Source organism: Artemia franciscana, unplaced genomic scaffold (genome assembly GCF_032884065.1).
Source record: "Artemia franciscana unplaced genomic scaffold, ASM3288406v1 PGA_scaffold_30, whole genome shotgun sequence".
NCBI classification, from domain to species: Eukaryota; Metazoa; Arthropoda; class Branchiopoda; order Anostraca; family Artemiidae; genus Artemia; species Artemia franciscana.
The window spans coordinates 1,932,865-1,953,602 of record NW_027062662.1 but is presented as its reverse complement, the minus strand read 5'-3'; the positions used below and the strand labels follow the sequence as shown (position 1 = coordinate 1,953,602).

At 34.7% G+C, this 20,738-nt stretch overlaps 1 protein-coding gene across 3 annotated transcripts in view; it reads left to right on the top strand.

Moving 5' to 3' along the window:
- The window catches only part of LOC136041581 (RNA-binding protein cabeza-like), a 71,699-nt gene that overhangs the window by 40,135 nt on the left and 10,826 nt on the right, over positions 1-20,738 (top strand). For 2 of the 3 annotated variants that reach the window (XM_065726274.1, XM_065726275.1), the window contains exons 2-7: positions 971-1,120; positions 2,382-2,571; positions 7,778-7,812; positions 10,831-11,027; positions 18,087-18,216; positions 19,817-19,960. In XM_065726274.1, the coding sequence (XP_065582346.1) occupies positions 971-1,120; positions 2,382-2,571; positions 7,778-7,812; positions 10,831-11,027; positions 18,087-18,216; positions 19,817-19,960 (846 nt within the window). The remainder of the gene's footprint in view (positions 1-970; positions 1,121-2,381; positions 2,572-7,777; positions 7,813-10,830; positions 11,028-18,086; positions 18,217-19,816; positions 19,961-20,738) is intronic. The other variant, XM_065726276.1, reaches the window with a different exon arrangement.

Sequence of the window (20,738 nt, the reverse complement as noted above, 5' to 3'; positions counted from 1 at the left end):
TATACTGTTATCACATCACCGTGTTTGTGGCTATATGTTAGAGGTGGCATTCTGAGGTTGTGGAGATAGGATTGCTATGGGACACCACAGAGGATTTTAATATATTTTGTTGCCCTCCTCTGGACTGATTCCATTGCTGCTTAGTCAGTATTTTTGATGGGGCATGCAATGTACATTCCAAATTCTAGACTCTTTTACTGCTTAGTAATAACATTTTGAAATCTGCTAGTGAACATTCTTTTGATTAAGCCGAGTGTCTGATTAGCCTTTGCAATAGTTGCTTGTGTATGAATATGGAAATTCAACTTGTCATCTACCAGAACATCAAGATCTCTCTGCATGGCTACTGCAAATAGTTTTGCAAGACCTCTCACCACAATTCATGTGGTACTGAGTGTATGGGTTTTTCTTCCCCTGGAGGAGTCTTACATTTTGCAGCATTGAGTTCAAGCAATGAACAAATATTTTAACTATCTATTTCTTATCTGTTAGGAAGTGCTTTACCTGCTCTACCACATCCTCATTCACCCCAATAGCTTGGAGCATGGTTTGAAGTTGTTTATGGCAGACTTTGTCAAATGCCTTTGACAAATCTGTTTTCTGCTTAGGCTTTTCAACAAGCATGATTCAAAAGGTGTACTTTCTGTTTTACTGTTGAAACTAATGGAGATAGTGATCACTGATCTCAAATCATGTGTAAATGTCAATTTTCACTCTCTAGACAATATTTTTAGTAACACATTTTTAAACCTTTGTTTATTATGGGGGGGGTATGATCCCCTTTAAGGGCTCAATGGAATTTGCCCCAGAAGTAATTACTGAATTTGGAAAGAATATGAAACTTGGTATCAAGTGATGTATTTACTTTCATCTTAGCTATGTTTTACCCTATTTTAAAATACTATATTCCAAAGGTATTAATTCATTCCAGTGTATTCTAAAGTTTTATATTTTCATCATATTTTTTTAGGCTACAGTTATGGTGGTTATGGGGGAGCACCATATGACCCATACACAACTAATCAGCAAAGCTATGCACAGCAGCCAGCTTATGGTCAGGAAACAACAACCTATTCGGGACAACAACCACCTGCAGCTGCTGCACCTGCAGGATATGGAGGTATGTAGTTTTTTTATGATGATCATCCTGTTATCTTTAACTTATTGCATAAAAAAAGATTATGTTGGTTCAAAAGAGACAAATGTCCATTATAGACCAGATTTGTCTACATGCACTAATTTAAGAGAAGATATTTACAACTTCTTAAGAATTGGCTCCTGGTGTATTCAACTTTCCATGTCAGTAAAAAAAGACTAAACAAACAAAAAGCATAAAAAGAAACTAAAGCAAAAAAACTGGCAAAAGAATGCCAAAATTTTAATTGTCAGAATGGAAACCCATTCATTAGTCATTATTTAAACTGAAATTGGCCTTAACATATTTAAAAAGATTAAAAAACAACAACAATAACATTCAAAAAAGAAAAAGAAGCTATATGTGAATATATTTGGGGGAGATCTTTGTCCTGGACCATGAGTCAGCCTATGTATGTGCCTGTGTAAATCTAAAACTGGGAAGAATTAAAAAAAAACTAAAAATCAGCTTTGTGGTCTGTTTATTGAATTTTTTACAAATTCTTCAGAAATGCAAGGATATTTTTACATACAACACAAAGAAGGAGAAATCTCTTACCATGAAGAATTGTCTAAAAGGCATATAGAGGCACACATTTAATGATCCTCCTAGAAAACATCCTCTTATCTTCTCTGCATCTTCTATTTTGTTCTTTGTACACCTGTTACAGTTGTGTGAGTAATTTCTTTTTGCTGTTTCTGTGTTTCTGTTCAAGCTAAAACAATCTTTTTTTTTGAAAACTGCTTTGAAGCCCATGAAACTCATCAAGTTTTTTCTACCAGAGGAGATTAAATTGTATCATCTAATGGTCTGAAATTAAAACACCTATTAATTCCAAATTTAAATTTAGTATTCCCTCTCCTAAGCAACTTATTAATGTACAGCTTGGAATTTAGAGAATAATGTACAAATGATGTTTTTCCAGGGGGTTTTCAACATATGCACAAGTCAAACAGGGGGGGGGGGGTAAAGACCAGTTAGTGTAGACATGATTTTCATGTTCAGTTATCTATTGTTGGTAGATTCTTTTGTGTCTATTTGTGTCTTAGGTACTAAATCTTTCATTTGATTGTCTTTTTATTTTTATCATGAATGTGGTTAACAACAGCAATTTTTTTTTTGGTTTGTTTGCAGTATGTGACAGCATTTGCCTCATGACGAAATTACTCTTAGTGCTATTTCAGGGAATAATTAAATAGGAAGTTCAAATCAGAAATGCTAGGCCTTAAATGTATTTTTTTGCTAGGATATGAACAAACTCCTGCCTATGGACAGCAGTATGGTCAAGCGCCTGCTCCAGCTGGGTATGGCGGAGCCTCTACTGGTTATGATGCTGCTCCTTCTTATGAACAGCCCAGCAGGGGTGGATATGGTGCCCCAAGGGATGATCAAGGGGGTAGAGGTGGATATGGTGGCAGTCGTGGAGGTGGATATGGGTAAGCTTTTTATTTTATTTAATAGCAATCAGTCTGTTGACCAATATTTAATAATGACATTTGTGGTTAAATTATAATTTTAAGGTGGGAGGGGGCTTCAATTTAAAAGTTCATTGTTTGTGAATTTTTTTTGTGAGATGAGACAAAGTAACTATAACTTAAAATATGGATTCTGCTATTCCCATTCTCTTGCTTTTAATCATTTTTGCTGACTAAAGTGTTACTCAAGTCTTAAAAACATTTACTTTAATGTTTATGAATATCTACTCAATTAATAATATCAAGTTTTAAAATGGGAAAAAACGGAGAAAAATCAAACAATCAACCTAGGGCACATCCAAGAGTTTTTTTTTTTTGGGCGGGGGGGGGGGGCTGCAAAAAATTTTTCTATGTGCACTTTTGTCACGTTTTTACAAGTCGGGCAAAAATTTCAGAGGGAGGTCAAATCCTACTCCCCTCCCCTTGCTACAGCCTCACAATCAAAATAGCTAAGAAAATAATTGTCAAGGCCCAAAATGTGTTAGTTTCTTTTAAAGTGTGAAACATTGAATACCAACAAATTGAACTGAAATCAAGTGCAGGCAATTTATAATGGATGCTGTTTCCGTGTTCATTAAACTAATAAATTGCTATTCATAGGTAATTGCAGATAAGATATAAAAAAGGTAAAACATATTACACTGGACTTTACCGTCCCTAGTGGTGGTGTTGACCTCTGTTTCTTGGCCCTTCAGCCAGGAAGTGCAAGGGGGCAGGCATCCCCCCTGTGGTTTTGTACACACCTCCTGTTTAACTTCCCTTGATTTCTCAAGGTGCCCATTTAGACCTGAGTCAACTCTTGCTGAGTTTACAGAGTCATGCCACTGACACCATTCTAAACCCAATAACTTGGTCTCAAGCCTCTGTCCTTGACGATTCCAGATCTAGCATGCTGTAACCACTTGGCTACAATGGCTACAATAGTGATTCTTAGTTTATCCTGCCTTTTAAACTTGCAATCCCTCTGATTCGTTGGAATACCATTAATTGTTATATTCCGGTATACCTAACTCTAGGGTCATATCAGCTGCTCTGCTTTATAAATGTTTAGTCCTACTAAGAGAATATGGCCACTCAGTGTATCTACATATCTTCATTTGTTTTATATAAAGAAATACTTGTTATAATGTGTAGAAACTGGTTAAATAAAGTTATATTGTCTCAATATACCAAATGGCTATGCTTCGAAAGGTAATTTATAATGGTTAAAAAGACGTAGTCATAGATAGCTCTGGGACCACCATGTCTTTTGCTGCATATATTCATAATAGACAAATCTACAGATTTGAATCTATTGCATGGTAAACGATAATAGCTGTTAAGTTTATGGGTTTGATATATTTGCTTGAAAAATTCAGTAGGAAATTGTTAATTTCCTATTAGCAACACACAAAAAGGATTAAAAAATAATAAGGCTACAGGTGCTGATAGTGTGATAAATGAGTTTCTTAAACATGGTGGCTCTGGGGTTAGAAGAAGTTACTGAAGATTATGAATATGATTTCTTAAAAAGGAGAAGTACCTAAGGATTTTAGGAAACAATTAAACCACTGTATAGCAAAGGTGATAAGAGTGAGTGTTGTAATTATAAAGGCTTTAGTCTGGTCTCTTTAGGTAGCGAATCACTTAGTAATATGATACGTTTTAGACTGACAGATGCTTTAGATAACGCTTGAAGTGAAGAACAGTGCGGTTTTAGAAAAGCTAGAGGATATGTCAACCAAATTTTCACTCTCAGGTTAATAATTGAGAAGTGTCTGAGTTCTCAAACACCTTTAGTCCTCAGTTTTATAGATTATGAGTAAGTGTTTGATTTGGTTGATACAGGAGCTTTAGCAAAGGTCTTATCCTTGTATGGTATGCCAGACTAACACGTTAAAGTAATTAGTGCTATGTACGAGGATAACACTGCTACTGTTAAGGTAAGGAATGAGGTTAGCAGCTGGTTTTGCACTAAATCAAGAATTAAGTAGGGTTGTGTTCTATCTTCTATCCCCCTTTATATGGATCTTTTTGATGAACTTTGCCTTAAGGAGCACAGAAAAGGCAATGGGAAGCCATGGAATCAAATGGGGAGGGAATAACTCTTCTGGACTTAGATTATGTTGATGATTTAAGAATCCTAAATGAAACTGATTAAAATGAAGGAACTTTAGGGATTTTGCGAGTTCAGAATGCTTGAGTAGGTTTGAAAATTAATGTTAAGAAGACTCTAAGGCTAGGAAAAAGTGTAGATAAAAAGGTGATGTTGGGTAACGGAAAGATTGGTCACGTTGACAGCTTTACTTACCTTGGTAGTATTATTAGTAAAGATGGTGGGAGCAGCGAAGATGTTAAAAGTAGAATTGCCAAGGCTCAGGGTGTTTTTTTCAAAGTTAAAATAAAAGTTTCGACAAACAGGAAGATAAGTCTGCTAACCAAGATTAGAATATGGGAAGGTACAGTGATGACAGTGGTCAAATATGGCTCAGAAGTTTGGGCGCTCTGAAAAGCGGATGAAGATTTTTTCTAGAGAAATTGCCTACCGATTGTTCTGAGCACCAGGATGACTAACCATATTTCAAACAGTAGGTTGTATGAAAAATGTGGTTCATTCCCCCTTTCTATGGCTGTAATGAAAGAAAGGTTGAGCTGGCTAGGGCACATTCTACAGATGAAGGATGATCCAGAAGCTTGTATAAACAGAAAAAAAAATAGCCTAAACAAAATACAAAGAAAAATACTACAAACACTGTACAAAAAAAAAGAAAGTTAAAAAACTAACTTAGAGCATCAGTTATTTATATCTTTGGATGTCTTTTTTAGGCTAGTTTTTCTTTACTTTTTTTATTTGTTGATAAACATGTGAAGCCAACATATTTGGACTTTTATTGTTAATTTCGTACTACAGTTTTTTTGCTGTCTTGTGGAAAAAATTACCCTTTCATAGATTTCGTTTTAAATTTAAATAGAAAGGTATTTTGGACTAAGAATTTTTTTTAGGAAATTACAATTGATTGGTAGTAGTTTTATTATATATACATTGAACTGTCAATAGGAATGGGTTAAGCAACAAAATCACAAGTTTTGTATACCTAAAAGGTAATATGTGTACATTCATCTTCAAGTCCTGGTGTGGTCTGTTGCTCTTAAAATTTGGTCTAACTGGTAATAATTTATCATTTAAGGATTGATATAATTGCATTCAAAACTTCTACTCTGATACTCTAATGCAATGCCATATGCACTTTAATTTAGTTATCATGCAATGCTGCTGTTTATGCTCACATCGATTTCATCACTTTTTTTTCTGTTTGGACAGTCCAATTTCAGTAAACACAGTAAATACGAAATCTTAAGTTTGTTTGCTGAATTTTTCAGTAATGAATATTGGTTGAAGAAATAAAGGGAAAATGGCAACTATGTCAAAAAAAAAACAATAAACTTGCTGTGACTCTTGGCGGTTAGCAGGTTAAGTAATGGTAATCTCATTATTGTTAATATGGTTATATTGTCGTTCTGTGTTGGTAATATTACTATATTATTTAATATGGCAATGTTGCTTTCTGAGAGAAAAAACTACCAATTATTTTAAATAGCTGTGCACTTTACCAGTGGTTAACTACCACCAGTATATGCGGTGTGTGGCAACTACGACGTGGCAGGTTATTATAATCTTGCTTCGGAAATAATGCAAATCTTGGTAATTTTCATAAAATAGGTGACTTCATTACTAAGTATCTTTCTGCAAAATTAATGTTTTTGTATAATAATTATTCTTCAGAGTATACTTTCCTTTTATTATTAAATCCGGTTTGTTTAAGAAGATGGATAATCTAGATTCTAGATAATGAAGTTAAAGCAGAGACAGCGATAATAAGTTTAAAGATAATGCAAAGGTTATTTTGATTCAATTTTCGAAGACTAGAAATGTAGTAGTTTCTGAATATTTGAATTTCTTGATATCCACCCCACATTTTTTTTTTAACGTGATGATCAACTTAATTCACAGGGATGGTTTATAAGTATAAAATTACTGTATTGGTATACTAGGGTTGCTCTTGCCTGAAATTATGAAATACAGTAGTGTTTCTGTGTAGTCGATATATATGTTTCCTTCATAATAAGTCATAATAATTCGTAATAATGTCTTGAAGCAAATTAGGAAATAAATTGTGATTGAAAATTCACAGGCAAGTTGTTTCTCCGCTTTTATGTTTTTTTCTCGTTTATTTTAAATGCGTTTATAGTCTGGTTATTATGTTACATGTAATACTAATAAAATATTTGTCTCGTTGACAGGTTAAGAGATTTATTACGTAGAGGAAAGAGAACAGAGTTTGACCAATTTTAACAACCAAGTGCAAAAAACTTGCACAATTGACTCTTGTTGTAACGTCCAAAGGTCATCTGTGGTTGTGGTATATAATATTCTGGGTTTGCAATTAGATTAAAAAAAAAACGACTATGAACTATGATCAAAAAGTGTCTTTAAAAACGGTATTCATATGGGTTGAGGACGAAAAGGGGATGGAAACATGGTCTATATTGGTGTATACATCTACAAATTCTCAATGGTTATTTATTGTCTTAGGATCTAACGATTTCGCAAATGCTATCAAATTCAATGCACATGCCAATACTTCGTTCAATGGAACACGGTTGAACTAGTTTATAAGATGGTTAAATCGAGTGGGGCCATGCTTGGTAGAGGTTACTTTAAAGTTGTGTTCGAGGGTATACTTACATATGGTTTAATGCACCTGAATAGTTTCAGTAAAGGCTATTGGAAGCTTTAAAAAAAGAAAATAACTTCGTACACCGTTGTTATAAAGGTTTTATTACCACTGTCTTCTATCCCCTTGAGTTTTTTCGTCCTCATAACTAGCGAGCCAACGATTCTCAAATATGAACGTTCTGCCGGTTTTCTGGGTTAAAAAGAGTTGTATATGATATCACAATAAATAAGGTTTCAAAGAATATCGCAATAAAATAATTGCTATAAGGTTGTAAAAGCATTGATTAAAACGATGGCATGGTCAATTGAAATCCAAATCCAAGGCGAAAAACAACAAGAGGGACTTTCGACTGACTGACTTACGTGACTGCCACTTGATCTATAGAGGCCCCCAGTGTTTTTAAGACGGAAATCTCAAAAATGGTTTATCTTTTCCATGTGTATCTACAGTGGTGCTCCAAGAGGCGGAGGTGGTTATGGCAGAGGTAAAATACTAATGTCACCATGTGACAGTTTTTATTCTCTTTCTTCAACTTTTTTTTGTGTTTGGTATACCTCTCCGGTTTTGGGTAATTTTATTGTAGTTAGTAAGCGGTGATGTAGCCAGGGGATAGATAAAGTGAGTAAATAACCCAACCAAAATCAGTAATAGCAATTGTCTAAAGATCGTGTGATCTACTTAATAATATGTTAGAGGTTTGTGAATCTATATGAAATATAGATCTGGCTATGCCACTGCTGTCAAATATGTTTTAAAATGAGGAATTGCCATGAATGAGGATCTTCATGCTTGATATGCTAAGAAATTTAGTATGGTAAAAAATTAACTACGTATTTAGTAAAAAATTGAGTAGTATTTAGTATACTAAGAAATTAAGTATGGGTTGTACCCTGATTTGAAAGTTTTGAACGCATGGAAGATGGGTTTTCATCTTATCATAAAGTTATATTACACCCTAGAGAATACGAGGACAGTAAAGCATAATTTCAAGGCTGTAAACAGGTTTTGCAGTTGTACATATTCAATTGCTATAGTCATCAGCTAAGAGTATGAAACCGTATTGATTTGTTAATTTAACAACAATAAGCTCATTTTTAAACGCAATAGATGCCAAATAAAACTTCATCATCAAATCTTGATCCTAAAAAGAGCAATCCACTGTGAGTTTGGCTTTATTTGTTTTGAAACAAGTAATTTCAGTTAGAGTGAATGTCTATTCATTTGTTTCTTCATTAATATTTTTAATTAATATAGTATTTTGGTTACCAAAGAAGATCTTTCGGTTATGATGTATGACCTTTTATTTGCTTTTCCATAGTTTGCCATTTTTTAATAAATATATGTGTGATTATCTGAAAAAATGTTACCCTAGAACTAGTGATTGATAGGTAGCCCCTCTACTATTTGCATAAAAAGCGTATTTGGTTTGCAAGGATAGCTGCTATGTTGAAAGTAAGATAATAAAAGATGACCAGTTATATGAGATGTATTTTCGGATAGAGCTTGTGTGGCCTGTAACCTATATACATGCCTAAAATAAAAAGAATAGTGCTTATTTGGTTTTGCACAAGCAAAAACGCTAGTGAAGGAAAAAGGTACTGAAAATGTGGAGTTTCGATTTGAAAGTAGTTTATTAAGGCTAATATGATATTAACTTGAATTGATGCGTGTAGCTGTAATGTGCCTGGAATGTGTTTGAAAGATTTCAGAAATATTCTAAATGAACTGTCTAGTAACTACTTTGAATCGAGCTTTATGCTATCGGATGGGCGTTGTAATTCAGATGGACAGGAGGAAACCGTTAACTTGGCATTTTTTTTTTTGCAGTTCCAGGATTTGATAAGAGTTCTGCATTTGAAGAATTTACTGATACTGTACTTAAACTTTGATAATATAGTTAGGGTTTCACTATTGCTGGACACGTACGTCTTTTCTTCAAACTAAGGTGTTTGGCGACCTTTTTGTCATATAGTAAAGGTCGTAAGACTCATCCACTGCAGGATATGATTTTTGTTGTTAGCCCTGACCTTGATGATTATTTTACGCTTAAGGAATATCACTGTTGAATTACTCAAAGAAAATCCTGGCGTAGCCTCTGGAGCTAAAGAGGATATGGTAAAGATTGAGTCTTTAGCTGATATGTTAGTAACTCATTTGTTGTATGATAGCAAACAAAGAAATATACAATTTATGATATTTTGGGATAGGCGATAGAGCTGCTAGTCCCTCATTCTCGTACGAGCACCTTGTCTGGAGCATATATGACAATCTTTGTGTAGGTTGACCGCCTAGAGTTGAGTTATCTTTTTCCAAGTGATTGGGAATTATATTGGATCAAGTTAATATATTTGAGAAGCTTCCTTTCTATTGCTATATATGTATCTTGCAAAGATAGGTTTCGGATGGAGGAATATTTGCTTGAGACGAATCACTGTGTGACATAATACGCCTGCTATATTTCATAAAATAGGAATAAGCAATCCCTTGCCTCAAAATATATTGAAAGCGATGTATATAGCCAATTATGTCAAATGAAAAAGGGTGTCTATGATGTGAAGTGCAAATTCTATACGCCTGGTCAATTAGCCAAAGATATGTGAACATCAAGTTACTGCCATGTGTTATTGAAGTAAGGAAAGGTTACAGTTTCAGCTTCATCCGCTGAAAACGGTTTTATTGAGAACTAAAATATATTTTAGAATGTTCTATAATATATTGCCTCTAGAAACTATATGTCTAGAAAATATGTCTCTTTTGACTTTTGGATGCTCTTGGGTCTTCATTTTTTAACTTTCTCCCCCTAAGGTTGAAGTCCATTATTATTCGTTTATGTATTTTCATATAGAATGGTGATTTTTTATGCCCAACTAGTAGCCTAAGATGAAGTTTCAATCTCCAAATAGTTTTGCCTAAAGGAGGTCTGGTATTAAAGGATAACCCAGACAGACAATAAAAGAACTTGAGAAAAATCGATCGGTTTGAAAAGCAAATATAACTGCTAAAGCAGAGGTTAATATCACGAAGAAACATTACCTAAATGGTACTATAGGAGACATGGTTTTACATGAAAATGGTCGAGTATCTAAAGAAGGTGACAAGCAAACAGCGCGTGCGCTCAAGAAATAAAGACCAAAATGTAATATTTGTTCAACCTACTTAGGCTCATGTTTTTATTAGTATCCGGTATTTGTTTTCATTGCAGTCATATTCTAGAGGTTACACAACTCGTAATTATTGAGAATCGTTTTCGATAGGTCAGCAATGTTTCATATCGCAAGGTAGCAGATGATCTGTCTTTGCTAGTTTTCTAGATGTTATCTCAATGGCTTCAGATCTTTTCGTTATTCTTAATCCTTTTTCTATACCTATCGAGCTAAACAAAAAAAAACGCTATGGTTATTTATTTTTACTCCTATAATTATTATTAGTAATAATTCTTTTTGCATGGTTACTTTTCGACTTGGTTGTAGAATAAGTTTGTGATTCGTGTTATTATGTGTAGATGCTGCTCCCGAAGCACGTGGCGGACCTAGAGGAGGAGGTGGTTTCGGTGGTGGCTTTAATGGCGCTGGAGATTATGGACCTCCTGATATGGAAGATAAAATTGTGATGCCAGATTCAGTGTTTGTGTCTGGTTTCCCTTCATCAACAACTGAGATGGATTTGGCAAGTCACTTCGGCCAAATTGGTGTTATTAAGGTTAGAATACATTCTATTGTCTTCTTATTTTGTTTACAAATACCGCAGAAAAGATACCAGGCGGAATTTACCTGTATGAAAGCAATTTACTAGATTAGTTTTTTGATGCATGGGTTGTTTCTGTGGGGATGTCCGTATTCCAGTTTTCCAAGTTTGGACATAACAGCCATAGTAAGAGTTAGCAATATTCGGAAAAGTACAAAGATTTATCAACTACTACTAATTGTAGAAAATGAATCCCGCTGGGTAGGTTCCTATTTTTATGGCACTTGGTATCTACCAAATGACATATAGCGATCATAAATTCTATCGGTCCCGGTTTTGTTAGTTTAGGCACTTCCAGGTAAGCTAGGACAATGAAATTTGGCAAGCGTATCAGGAACCAGACCAGATTAAATTAGAAACTGTCGTTTCTCCGATTCGACCATTTGGGGGGGGGGAGTGGGGGACGGTTAAAAATCCCGACCGGATCTGGTGACATTTGGGGGAGTTGGGGGGGGGGGTCCTAAAATCTCGGAAAACGCTTAGAGGGGAGGGATCGGGATGAAACTTGGTGGGAAAAACAAGCAGAAGTCCTAAATACGTGATGGACATAACTGGAGTGGATCCGCTCTATTTGGGGGAGTTGGGGGGGGGGGGTTAATTCTGAAAATGAGAAATATTTTTTTTTTTATTATTATTATTTTTTTTTTCTCACGAAGGAGTGATTGGATCTTAATGAATGTCATATTATGAGGACTCCGTAACTCAGGTCTCCTATTTTAAATCCTGACCGGATCCAGTGTCATGGTGACACTGGGGGGTGATAATCTTGGAAAACACTTAAAGCGGAGAGATTAGGATGAAACTTGATGGGAAGAATAAAAACATGTCCAAGATACGTGGCTGACATAACCGGACCGGATCCGCTCTCTTTTGTGGAGTTGGGGGTGGGGGGAGTAATTTGGAAAAATTAGAAAAATGAGGTATTTGTAACTTACGAACGGGTGACCAGATCTTAATGAAATTTGATATTTAGAAAGATCTCGTGCTTTAGAGCTCTTTTAAATCCCGACCTGATGCGGTGACATTGGGGGGAGTTGGAGGGGGAAACCAGAATTTCAGTGCTTTGGCGAGTTTGGTACTTCTGGACGTGCTAGGACGATTAAAATTGTTAGGCATGTCTGGGAGCTGCACAAATTGACTTGATAAAGTCGTTTTCCCCAATTAGACCATCTGGGTGGCATCAAGGGAGAGGAAAAATTGGAAAAAAAGTGAGATATTAATAACTTACGAGTGGGTGATCGGATGTTAATGAATTTTGATATTTAGAAGGACTTCGTGACTCAGAGCTCTTATTTTAAATCCTGACCGGCATTAAGCCTCTGATTTTTCTTTTAAATCAATCTATTGATTCTTAGAATTTTGCTACAGCTCATACCATATGAGTTCTTGGCTCTTCCGGCCTCGTCACAAGTGCCATATGAGCTCTTAGCTCTTGTTCTTTTTGACAGTACTTACATAAGAACAAACTCCTTAAAAACAATTATAGGTTGAAGACCAAAAAAAGAGTTGCCTCTGATTCATCTTCTTGAGGAAACAAAGCTTCCTTTATTTGTAGAGTGCACACAAAAGATAGTAAACTTTTCTGCTCTATGTTGTTCATACCAGAGAGTATAGGAAACATCAGGAGGGAAGTTGCCCTGCTTAGTATAAAAAAACAACCCGAATCAACTGCCGCTAGTGATTTTTTTTTCTTATCTAGTCTACCCTGAATTAAAGATAAGGTACTGATCGAGAATTCTTTTACCAGCCTAATGACAAACAGTATACTTAACCTACCTAGTTTTTCAAGATAGCGTAGGCCTAGTTGGTACGGAATGGATTATTAACTTGCATATTTTCCTTGAAGCTAATTCAGCTGAGTAATTATCATTTACGGAGGAGTCAGTTTTTCGGCAATATGTTTTTGGAAAATCGGTGGCCATACAATAATCATCAGCAAATTCTCTGTTGTAAAAAGCTAGAAAGAATGCAAAAACAAGCTAAATAAATAACAATTAAGTAAAATAATTAAAACCATGTATGGAACAATGTGTAAATGAGAATGAATTAACTCAAAATCCACTTCTTTCATAATGAGATGTCAAAGGCCTAGCAGTACAATTAATAATAATTAAAATTGAAATATAATTAAAATAATGTATAGAACAATGTAAATGAGAATGAATTAACTCAAAATCCACTTCTTTCATAATGAGATGTCAAAGGCCTAGCAGTACAACTAATAATAATTAAAATTAAAATAACGTATGGAACAATGTGTAAATGAGAATGAATTAACTCAAAATCCACTTCTTTCATAATGAGATGTCAAAGGGGACATCTCATTTGACATCAAAGATGTTAAATGAGAACATTGTGTACGTTTGTAGATAACTGCCTTTCTATGACGAAAATAAACAGATTCGTGGTAATGAACTCTAGTAAGGAGCGACCCGGCTCAATAGTAACCTAAACTCTAAAAAAATTAACTTTGATACCAATAGTTGCATCAAAAGAATCACATTTAATGCTGATTTTAAATATATAAGTTTCATCAAGTTTATTCTTACCCATCAAAAGTTACGAGCCTGAGAAAATTTGCCTTATTTTAGAAAATAGGAGAAAACACCCCCTAAAAGACATAGAATCCTAACGAAAACCACTATGAGATTCAGCGTATCGGAGAACCTCACAGCAGAAGTTTCAAGCTCCTATCTACAAAAATGTGGAATGATGTATTTTTTTTTTACACTAGACAATCACGGATGCGTGTTTTTTTTGCTTTTTTTTTCAGGGGTAATAGTATCGACCCAGTGGTCCTAGAATGTCGCAAGAGGGCTCATTCTAACGGAAACTTAAAAGTTCTGGTGCCCTTTTTAATTGACAAAAAAATTGGAGGGCACATAGGCCCCCTGCCACGCTCATTTTTTTCCAAAGTCACCAGATAAAAGTTTTGAGATAGCCGTTCTATTCTGCATAGCCGAAAAGCCTAATAACTATGTTTTTGGGGACGAATTATTCCCCCGGAGTCCCCGTGGGAGGGGCTGCATGTTACATACTTTGACCAGTGTTTGCATATGGTAATGGTTATTGGGAAGCGTACCGATGTTTTCAGGGAGATTTTTTGGTTGGGGGAGGAGGGGGTTACGCTGGGTGATCTTTCCTTGGAGGTGTTTGTCATGAGGGAAGAGAATTTCCATGAAGAATTTTCTAGCATTATTTAAAAAAAACAATGAAAAAATAAACGTAACGTAATATACGTAATAAAACGGTAACGGTATGCGTAATTAAACATTACGTAATAAAAATATACGAATACAGAATGTATATTACGTATATTTTTTACTAAATATTTTTATGTATATTTTTTACTAATAAAAACGTTCGTTCAAAATTAGAAGTTCTAATTACCTTTTTAGTAACCAAAATATTGGACGGCAACTGGGCCTCCTCCCCCGTTCCTTTTTTCTCAAAATCGTCCAATCAAAACTATGAGAAAGTCATTTAGCCAAAAAAAAAATGCAAATTTTGTTTTAATTATTCATGTGCGGAGAGCCAAAATCAAAACATGTATTAATTCTCTAAATAAAAAATATTTGTGGACAGAGGTCAAAGCTCTTTAATTTCGATTGTTTCCCTGAAAATTTTCTTAAATCTTGGTCCCTAGGAATCAAAGAAGCATTCTCAAACAAAATAAAATGATTTGGATAATTAAAAATATGTTCCGTTAGAGCCGACGTGAAATCTTCAGGTTTCGATTTTTGCTTTAATGACGATGACATAGAATTATGATGTTCTAATATTCCATTTTCAGATTCTGGTTAGTCAAACAGTTCGTGGTAACGAACTGTAGTAAGGTGCGACCCGGCTCAATAGTAACCAAAACTCTAAAAAATGGAATTTTGATACCAATAGCTACATCAAAAGAATCGCATTTTAATGCTGGTTTTAAATATATAAGTTTCATCATGTTTAGTCTTACCCATCAAAAGTTACGAGCTTGAGAAAATTTGCGTTATTTTAGAAAATAGGGGGAAACGCCCCCTAAAAGTCATAGAATCTTAACGAAAATCACACCATCAGATTCAGCGTATCAGAGAACCCTACTGTAGAAGTTTCGAGCTCCTATCTGCAAAAATGTGGAATTTTGCATTTTTTGCCAGAAGGCAGATCACGGATGCGTGTTTATTTGTTTTTTTGTTGTTTTGTTGTTTTTTTTTCCCAGGGGTGATCGTATCGACCCAATTGTCCTAGAATGTTGCAAGAGGGCTCATTCTAACGGAAATGAAAAGTTCTAGTTCCCTTATTAAGTGACCAAAAAATTGGAGGGCACCTAGGCCCCCTCCCACGCTAATTATTTTCCCAAAGTCAACGGATCAAAATTCTGAGATAGCCATTTTATTCAGCGTAGTCGAAAAACCTTATAACTATGTCTTTGGGGACGACTTACTCCCCCACAGTCCCCGTGGGAGGGGCAACAAGTTACAAACTTTGACCTGTGCTTACATATAGTAATGGTTATTGGGAAGTATACAGGCGTTTTCAGGAGGATTTTTTTGGTTTGGGGGAGGGGTTGAGAAGAGGGGGATATGCTGGGGGAACTTTCCTTCGAGAATTTGTAATGGGAGAAGAAAATTTCCATGAAGGGAGAGAGCAGGATTTACTAGCATTATTTAAAAAAAAACAATTAAAAAACAAAAGTGAAAAAGCTTTTTCAGCTGTTAGTAAGGAACAGCAATAAAACTTAAAACAAACAGAAATTATTACCCATATGAGGGGCTCACCTCCTTCTAATACCTCGCTCTTTACGCTAAAGTATTTTCAGTAATTTCAAATACTTATTCTACGGCTTTTGTGATTCAGGGGGTCATTCTTATTGAATTGGGATAAAATTTAAGCTTTAGTGTAAAGAGCGAGGTACTGACGATGGGGCGAATCCCCTCATATATCTAATAAAAACATGAGAATACAAAAGTTCTTTACGTAAGCTAATTTATAAGTTACGTAAATCTTTTACCAATAAAAATATTCGTAAAAAATTAAAAGTTCTAGTTGCCTTTTTAATTAACCAAAAAATCGGGGGGCAACTAGGCTTCGTCCCCCGCTCTTTTTTTCTCAAAATCATTCGATCAAAATTATGAGAAAGCCATTGAGCCAAAAAAAAAATTGCAAATTTCGTTTTGATTATTCCTCTGCGGAGAGCCAAAATCAAAACATGCATTGATTCAAAAACGTTCAGAAATTAAATAAAAAAAAACAAGTTTTTTAACTGAAAGTAAGGAGCGACATTAAAACTTAAAACGCACAGAAATTACTTCGTATATGAAAGAGGCTGCTTCCTCATCAACGCCCCGCTCTTTACGCTAAAGTTTTTTACTGTTTTAAAAAGAAGAATTGAGAGAAAGAGTCAAACTTTAGCGTAAAGAGCGGAGCGTTGAGGAGGAAGCAGCCTCTTTCATATACGAAGTAATTTCTGTGCGTTTTAAGTTTTAATGTCGCTCCTTACTTTCAGTTAAAAAACTTGTTTTTTTTTTTATTTAATACGTCATAAGAGCTTCCACAAGTACATGGGATTTTATAAAACCCCCTTTGGTGTTCTACGGAAGTTCGATCCTTTCCTGAATTTAAAAGAGAGCTAGCCAAAGTATTACTACCTCTTAAAGCTACCTTTAACCATTATTTTGTAAAATTCTTTTAAGTTTTTCACTCAGCCCTGGAACACATGGTAAAAAAAAACATATTTCTTTTCTGTTATTTCCTGGATATCGTTAGAAATTTTAGAAAATCTCTGAAAATCTTGTATTAAAAGGATTCATCCCTATTTTGAACTGTTATATTTTGGACAACGTTTGAAGGGCAAAAATGCAAAGTAACAAAAGAGACAAATGTCGCTATAAGATCTAGAGATCTCTCAACCTCTCTCTCCTAATGACACATTCTGGAAAAATCTTATTAAACTGAACGATTAGATTGGACTAATATAATCCCCCTCTTTCAAAGGTTTGTGGACGTTACAAACATAAACACTTGTTGCTAAGACTTATTAGCATACTAGAGATTTTTGGTGGTGGATTGGGTGAGAGTTATAAGTAATGAGTAGTGGGGTTGGAGGGAAGCTCCTGTAGCGATAAAAGTGCTCGGTCACTTTCGGCCGAGAGAAAAATTCTATAGTTTGCTTTTTATTTACATTTAATTAAGTTTATATTTAAACGTTGAGGAGTTGACTAGTCAAATAGGCATTGATTCAACTAATCTTTGTTGTATGTCTAGCCAAATGAAATCCCTTTCTTGATGTTGGGTCTCTTGCCTTGATACTATGGTTATGGGATAGTGAAACTGCTATTAAAAATTGTGGTTGCCTTTCACTATTTAATTACAACAATTCGAGTGTTTTAATTGATGTTGCAGCTGTTCATAGGGTAGAACGTCAATGTTAAGTGTGAACATATTTTCCGCTCTCGGACATCTAAAACAAAATCTTTCGCCAAATAGCTGACGAATAAAGCTACCTTTCATAATATTCTTATTTTTCAAATTCATTTATTTAAAATATGAAGATATATAGCAGGGGGAATTGCATATTGCCTTTTAAATGGCCAGTAGTACTTGAAGTTTTGCTTCATAATTCTTGTTAATTGAGCTGGAACCATGATTTCGCACATATATGTTATGAAAAACAGGAATAAATCAAGGAATGGAGTGAATTACGAAAGCAACGAACGGTAAGCCCAGGGAAATAACTTTTGGAATGCAATAAAATTAAAGAATAATTAAAATCATATCACTGTATTAAATTCTGCTGTAAAGTTACAAGCAGAATATTTTCAGATGGTGTAGAAAATATCCATTTTAATACTAGCCATTACAACAGCTCTCAGTTTGAAATTAAGCTCGTTAAATATGCACAGTGACAAAATTGAATTGATGTTGAAGCCATTGGCATTATTTTTCTTGTTGAATATAACAAAGTGATCAGTGAGATCATTTTTCTATTTTTAGTATTTTAATGATTTTTTGTTACATTCTTCATTTTAGACTGATAAGAAGACAAATGGACTCAAGATTTGGATGTTTAAAGATAAAGTGACTGGTGACAATAAAGGAGAAGCAACAATCACTTATGAGGATGAAAATGCTGCCAGTGCTGCCATTAATTGGTTTCATAGTAAGTTCTTCTATACACCTCTCCCCCTCCTTTTATCAAAGACTAAAAAGATTGGGTTTTCAGATTCTCGTGAAACTACTATTGCTATTTGGTAAAACCAAAGAAGAAAACTACTATTCTTGGTGTTTGTGGGCTACTAACGTTACCAGTGCTCCCTCTCGTCAATCTTGTTTAGGTTTTAATTATAAGTAATATGGTGCTTTTTGTTAATTTGTTTCCTGTAGTTTATAGTCATCAAAGTAAATTGGAACATGACAGTTATTCTTTATAACAATTAGTAGAATTAATTTCCGAACTAGTTTTCAAATCATCAGAGTCTGCATTAAAACACCTGCAAAAGATTCGTATCTAAGATTTTTCGGAGAGGGGGTTCAAACCCCCTATCCTTTCTCCCCTCTCCTCCCTGGATACGTCCTTGATTAAAAGTCTTGAAGTATCTATGGGAAGCTACGGAGAATTTCAGGTGAATTGAAGACAAGAAGGCAACTAAGGGTCACTCAACGCAAGGATACAAGAACATCGCAATGATATCCGAAGAGAAGGTTCAAAATAGACTTGAATTCAGAATTGAGCTTCTTTGACAGTAATAGACCAGTGTTGAGGCTACTTTCAGATAGAGGCCGTTCATCAGAATGAATGGAAACATCAATGATGGATATCTGTATTGGCTTTGATACTACTGAGAACTTGACAGTCAGTGGAGCTAGACTTAGAATGACAGCAAAACTTAAACTGGAGCTAGCAAAATTGACTTAGACAGACCTAGCGGTACTGTTTATGGCCTATATTGATAACCTGTATTGATTTTGATTGAAGTGAACTAATTTCTAGATGAAATACTTATTAATTCATCAAGAGTAGCTACGATTTATGATTAATTAGTTACTTGATCTGATAGTCCTTGAGTCTATCTTGTTCCTTGACAAGTGAACAGTCCGTTTTTTTGTCTTTTTTCTAATAAATAAAAATAGTAAAGGGATAGAAGAGGACATAGATAGAGGAATGAATCTCTTGCATCTACTGGCAAAATATAATCTACACAAAGAAGCAAAATAACGTGGCAAAGCTTATATATTTCCTTAGATTTCAAATGAAAGGTAAGAACTGGATCATCAATTTACACTATAATAAGGTATATAGTTGCTGGTGAGAATGTGAATTATGAAGTTTATTGGTTGGTCTATGGAAGTTATAAATATAACTACTAGTGCGTATAAGTATGCAGACGTAATTCAATTTCTGAGTTGTTAATTTTTTTATATTTCACATCATAACTTGTATTTGAACTCTGATTCTTACGAAAAATATCCAATACTGCGTATGTATACGCAAGTGCAAATCGATTTTCTTTGTTTGAATTTGAAAGTTTAATTTGTATTTGAAATTAGTTTTTTTTTGAAAGGTCATAATGATGACTACTATGCGCATAAGTACACAGACTTAAATTATTGTCTCATGTTTATTTTTTTTAAGTCTCGGCAGACTTTTAACTGGTTGTGTATTAATTTGTCTTTGTGGTTTTTCCTTCTTTTCCGGAGTGCCATTTCAGTTTCTTTCATAGTTAGTAAGTCTATTAAAATAATCTCTTTTTTTTGTCTAGATCAAGATTTCCAAGGCTCAAAACTGCACGTTTCTTTAGCAACACGTAAGCCAAATCAATGGGATACCATGTCACGAGGTGGACCAAGAGGAGGTGGTGGTCGTGGAGGTGGTGACCGCGGTGGTCCTCGTGGTGGTGGTTATGGCAAGTTCCATTTTTTTATTTGTGTTCTAAAGACACGCTAAAATAGTTTTATGTAGTATACTATACTATATAGTATTACTATTACTATATTATATAGTAATAGTATGTTAGTATGTACATGTTTTTTTTTTTTTTTTTTTTTTTTTACGATTTGCGTATTGCTGCACTATACATGAAGTGTTCAGGGTCTAGAAATTCCTCCTGGAAAATTAGGGGGAATGGTTACTTAAAGTGATTTTTTTTTTTCGTATTTAGACCCGTTCCTTTCCGATGAAGAACTGTGTACCTCTTTATTTGCTTAAACATTGTCAGATTTAAAACCCTGAGTGTTCCAAAAGGCTGTTGTGCTTTTAAAATTAGACCCTCCTTCCATTTACTAAATAAATAGCTCCCTTCTATCAGAGACAAGAGCCGAATTCTCATATAAATACTTTATTCTGACTTTACAGGGATCTAGTAATATCAGTTATATCACGGGTGTGTCTAGCTTTATTGATCTGGGTTTGACATATTTGCTCCCTTGTTGATTTTGTTAGATAAGATTATCTATTTATTTCTAAAAATTGCTATTACAAGACCCGAACGGCCGAATTTGAGCTTCTGAATCAAAAAATATAATCATGACGAAAACGCCTCAGGTCAGTAAGGGGTAACCTTTTATCCTTCAGCCAATTTGCAAGGAATCCTTCATAAAGTTTTGAGAAAATAGAAGGAGGAGTAATAGGACTAAAGAGGAAACGGGATACACAAAAGACATACACTGGTTTTTCTTAGTTTC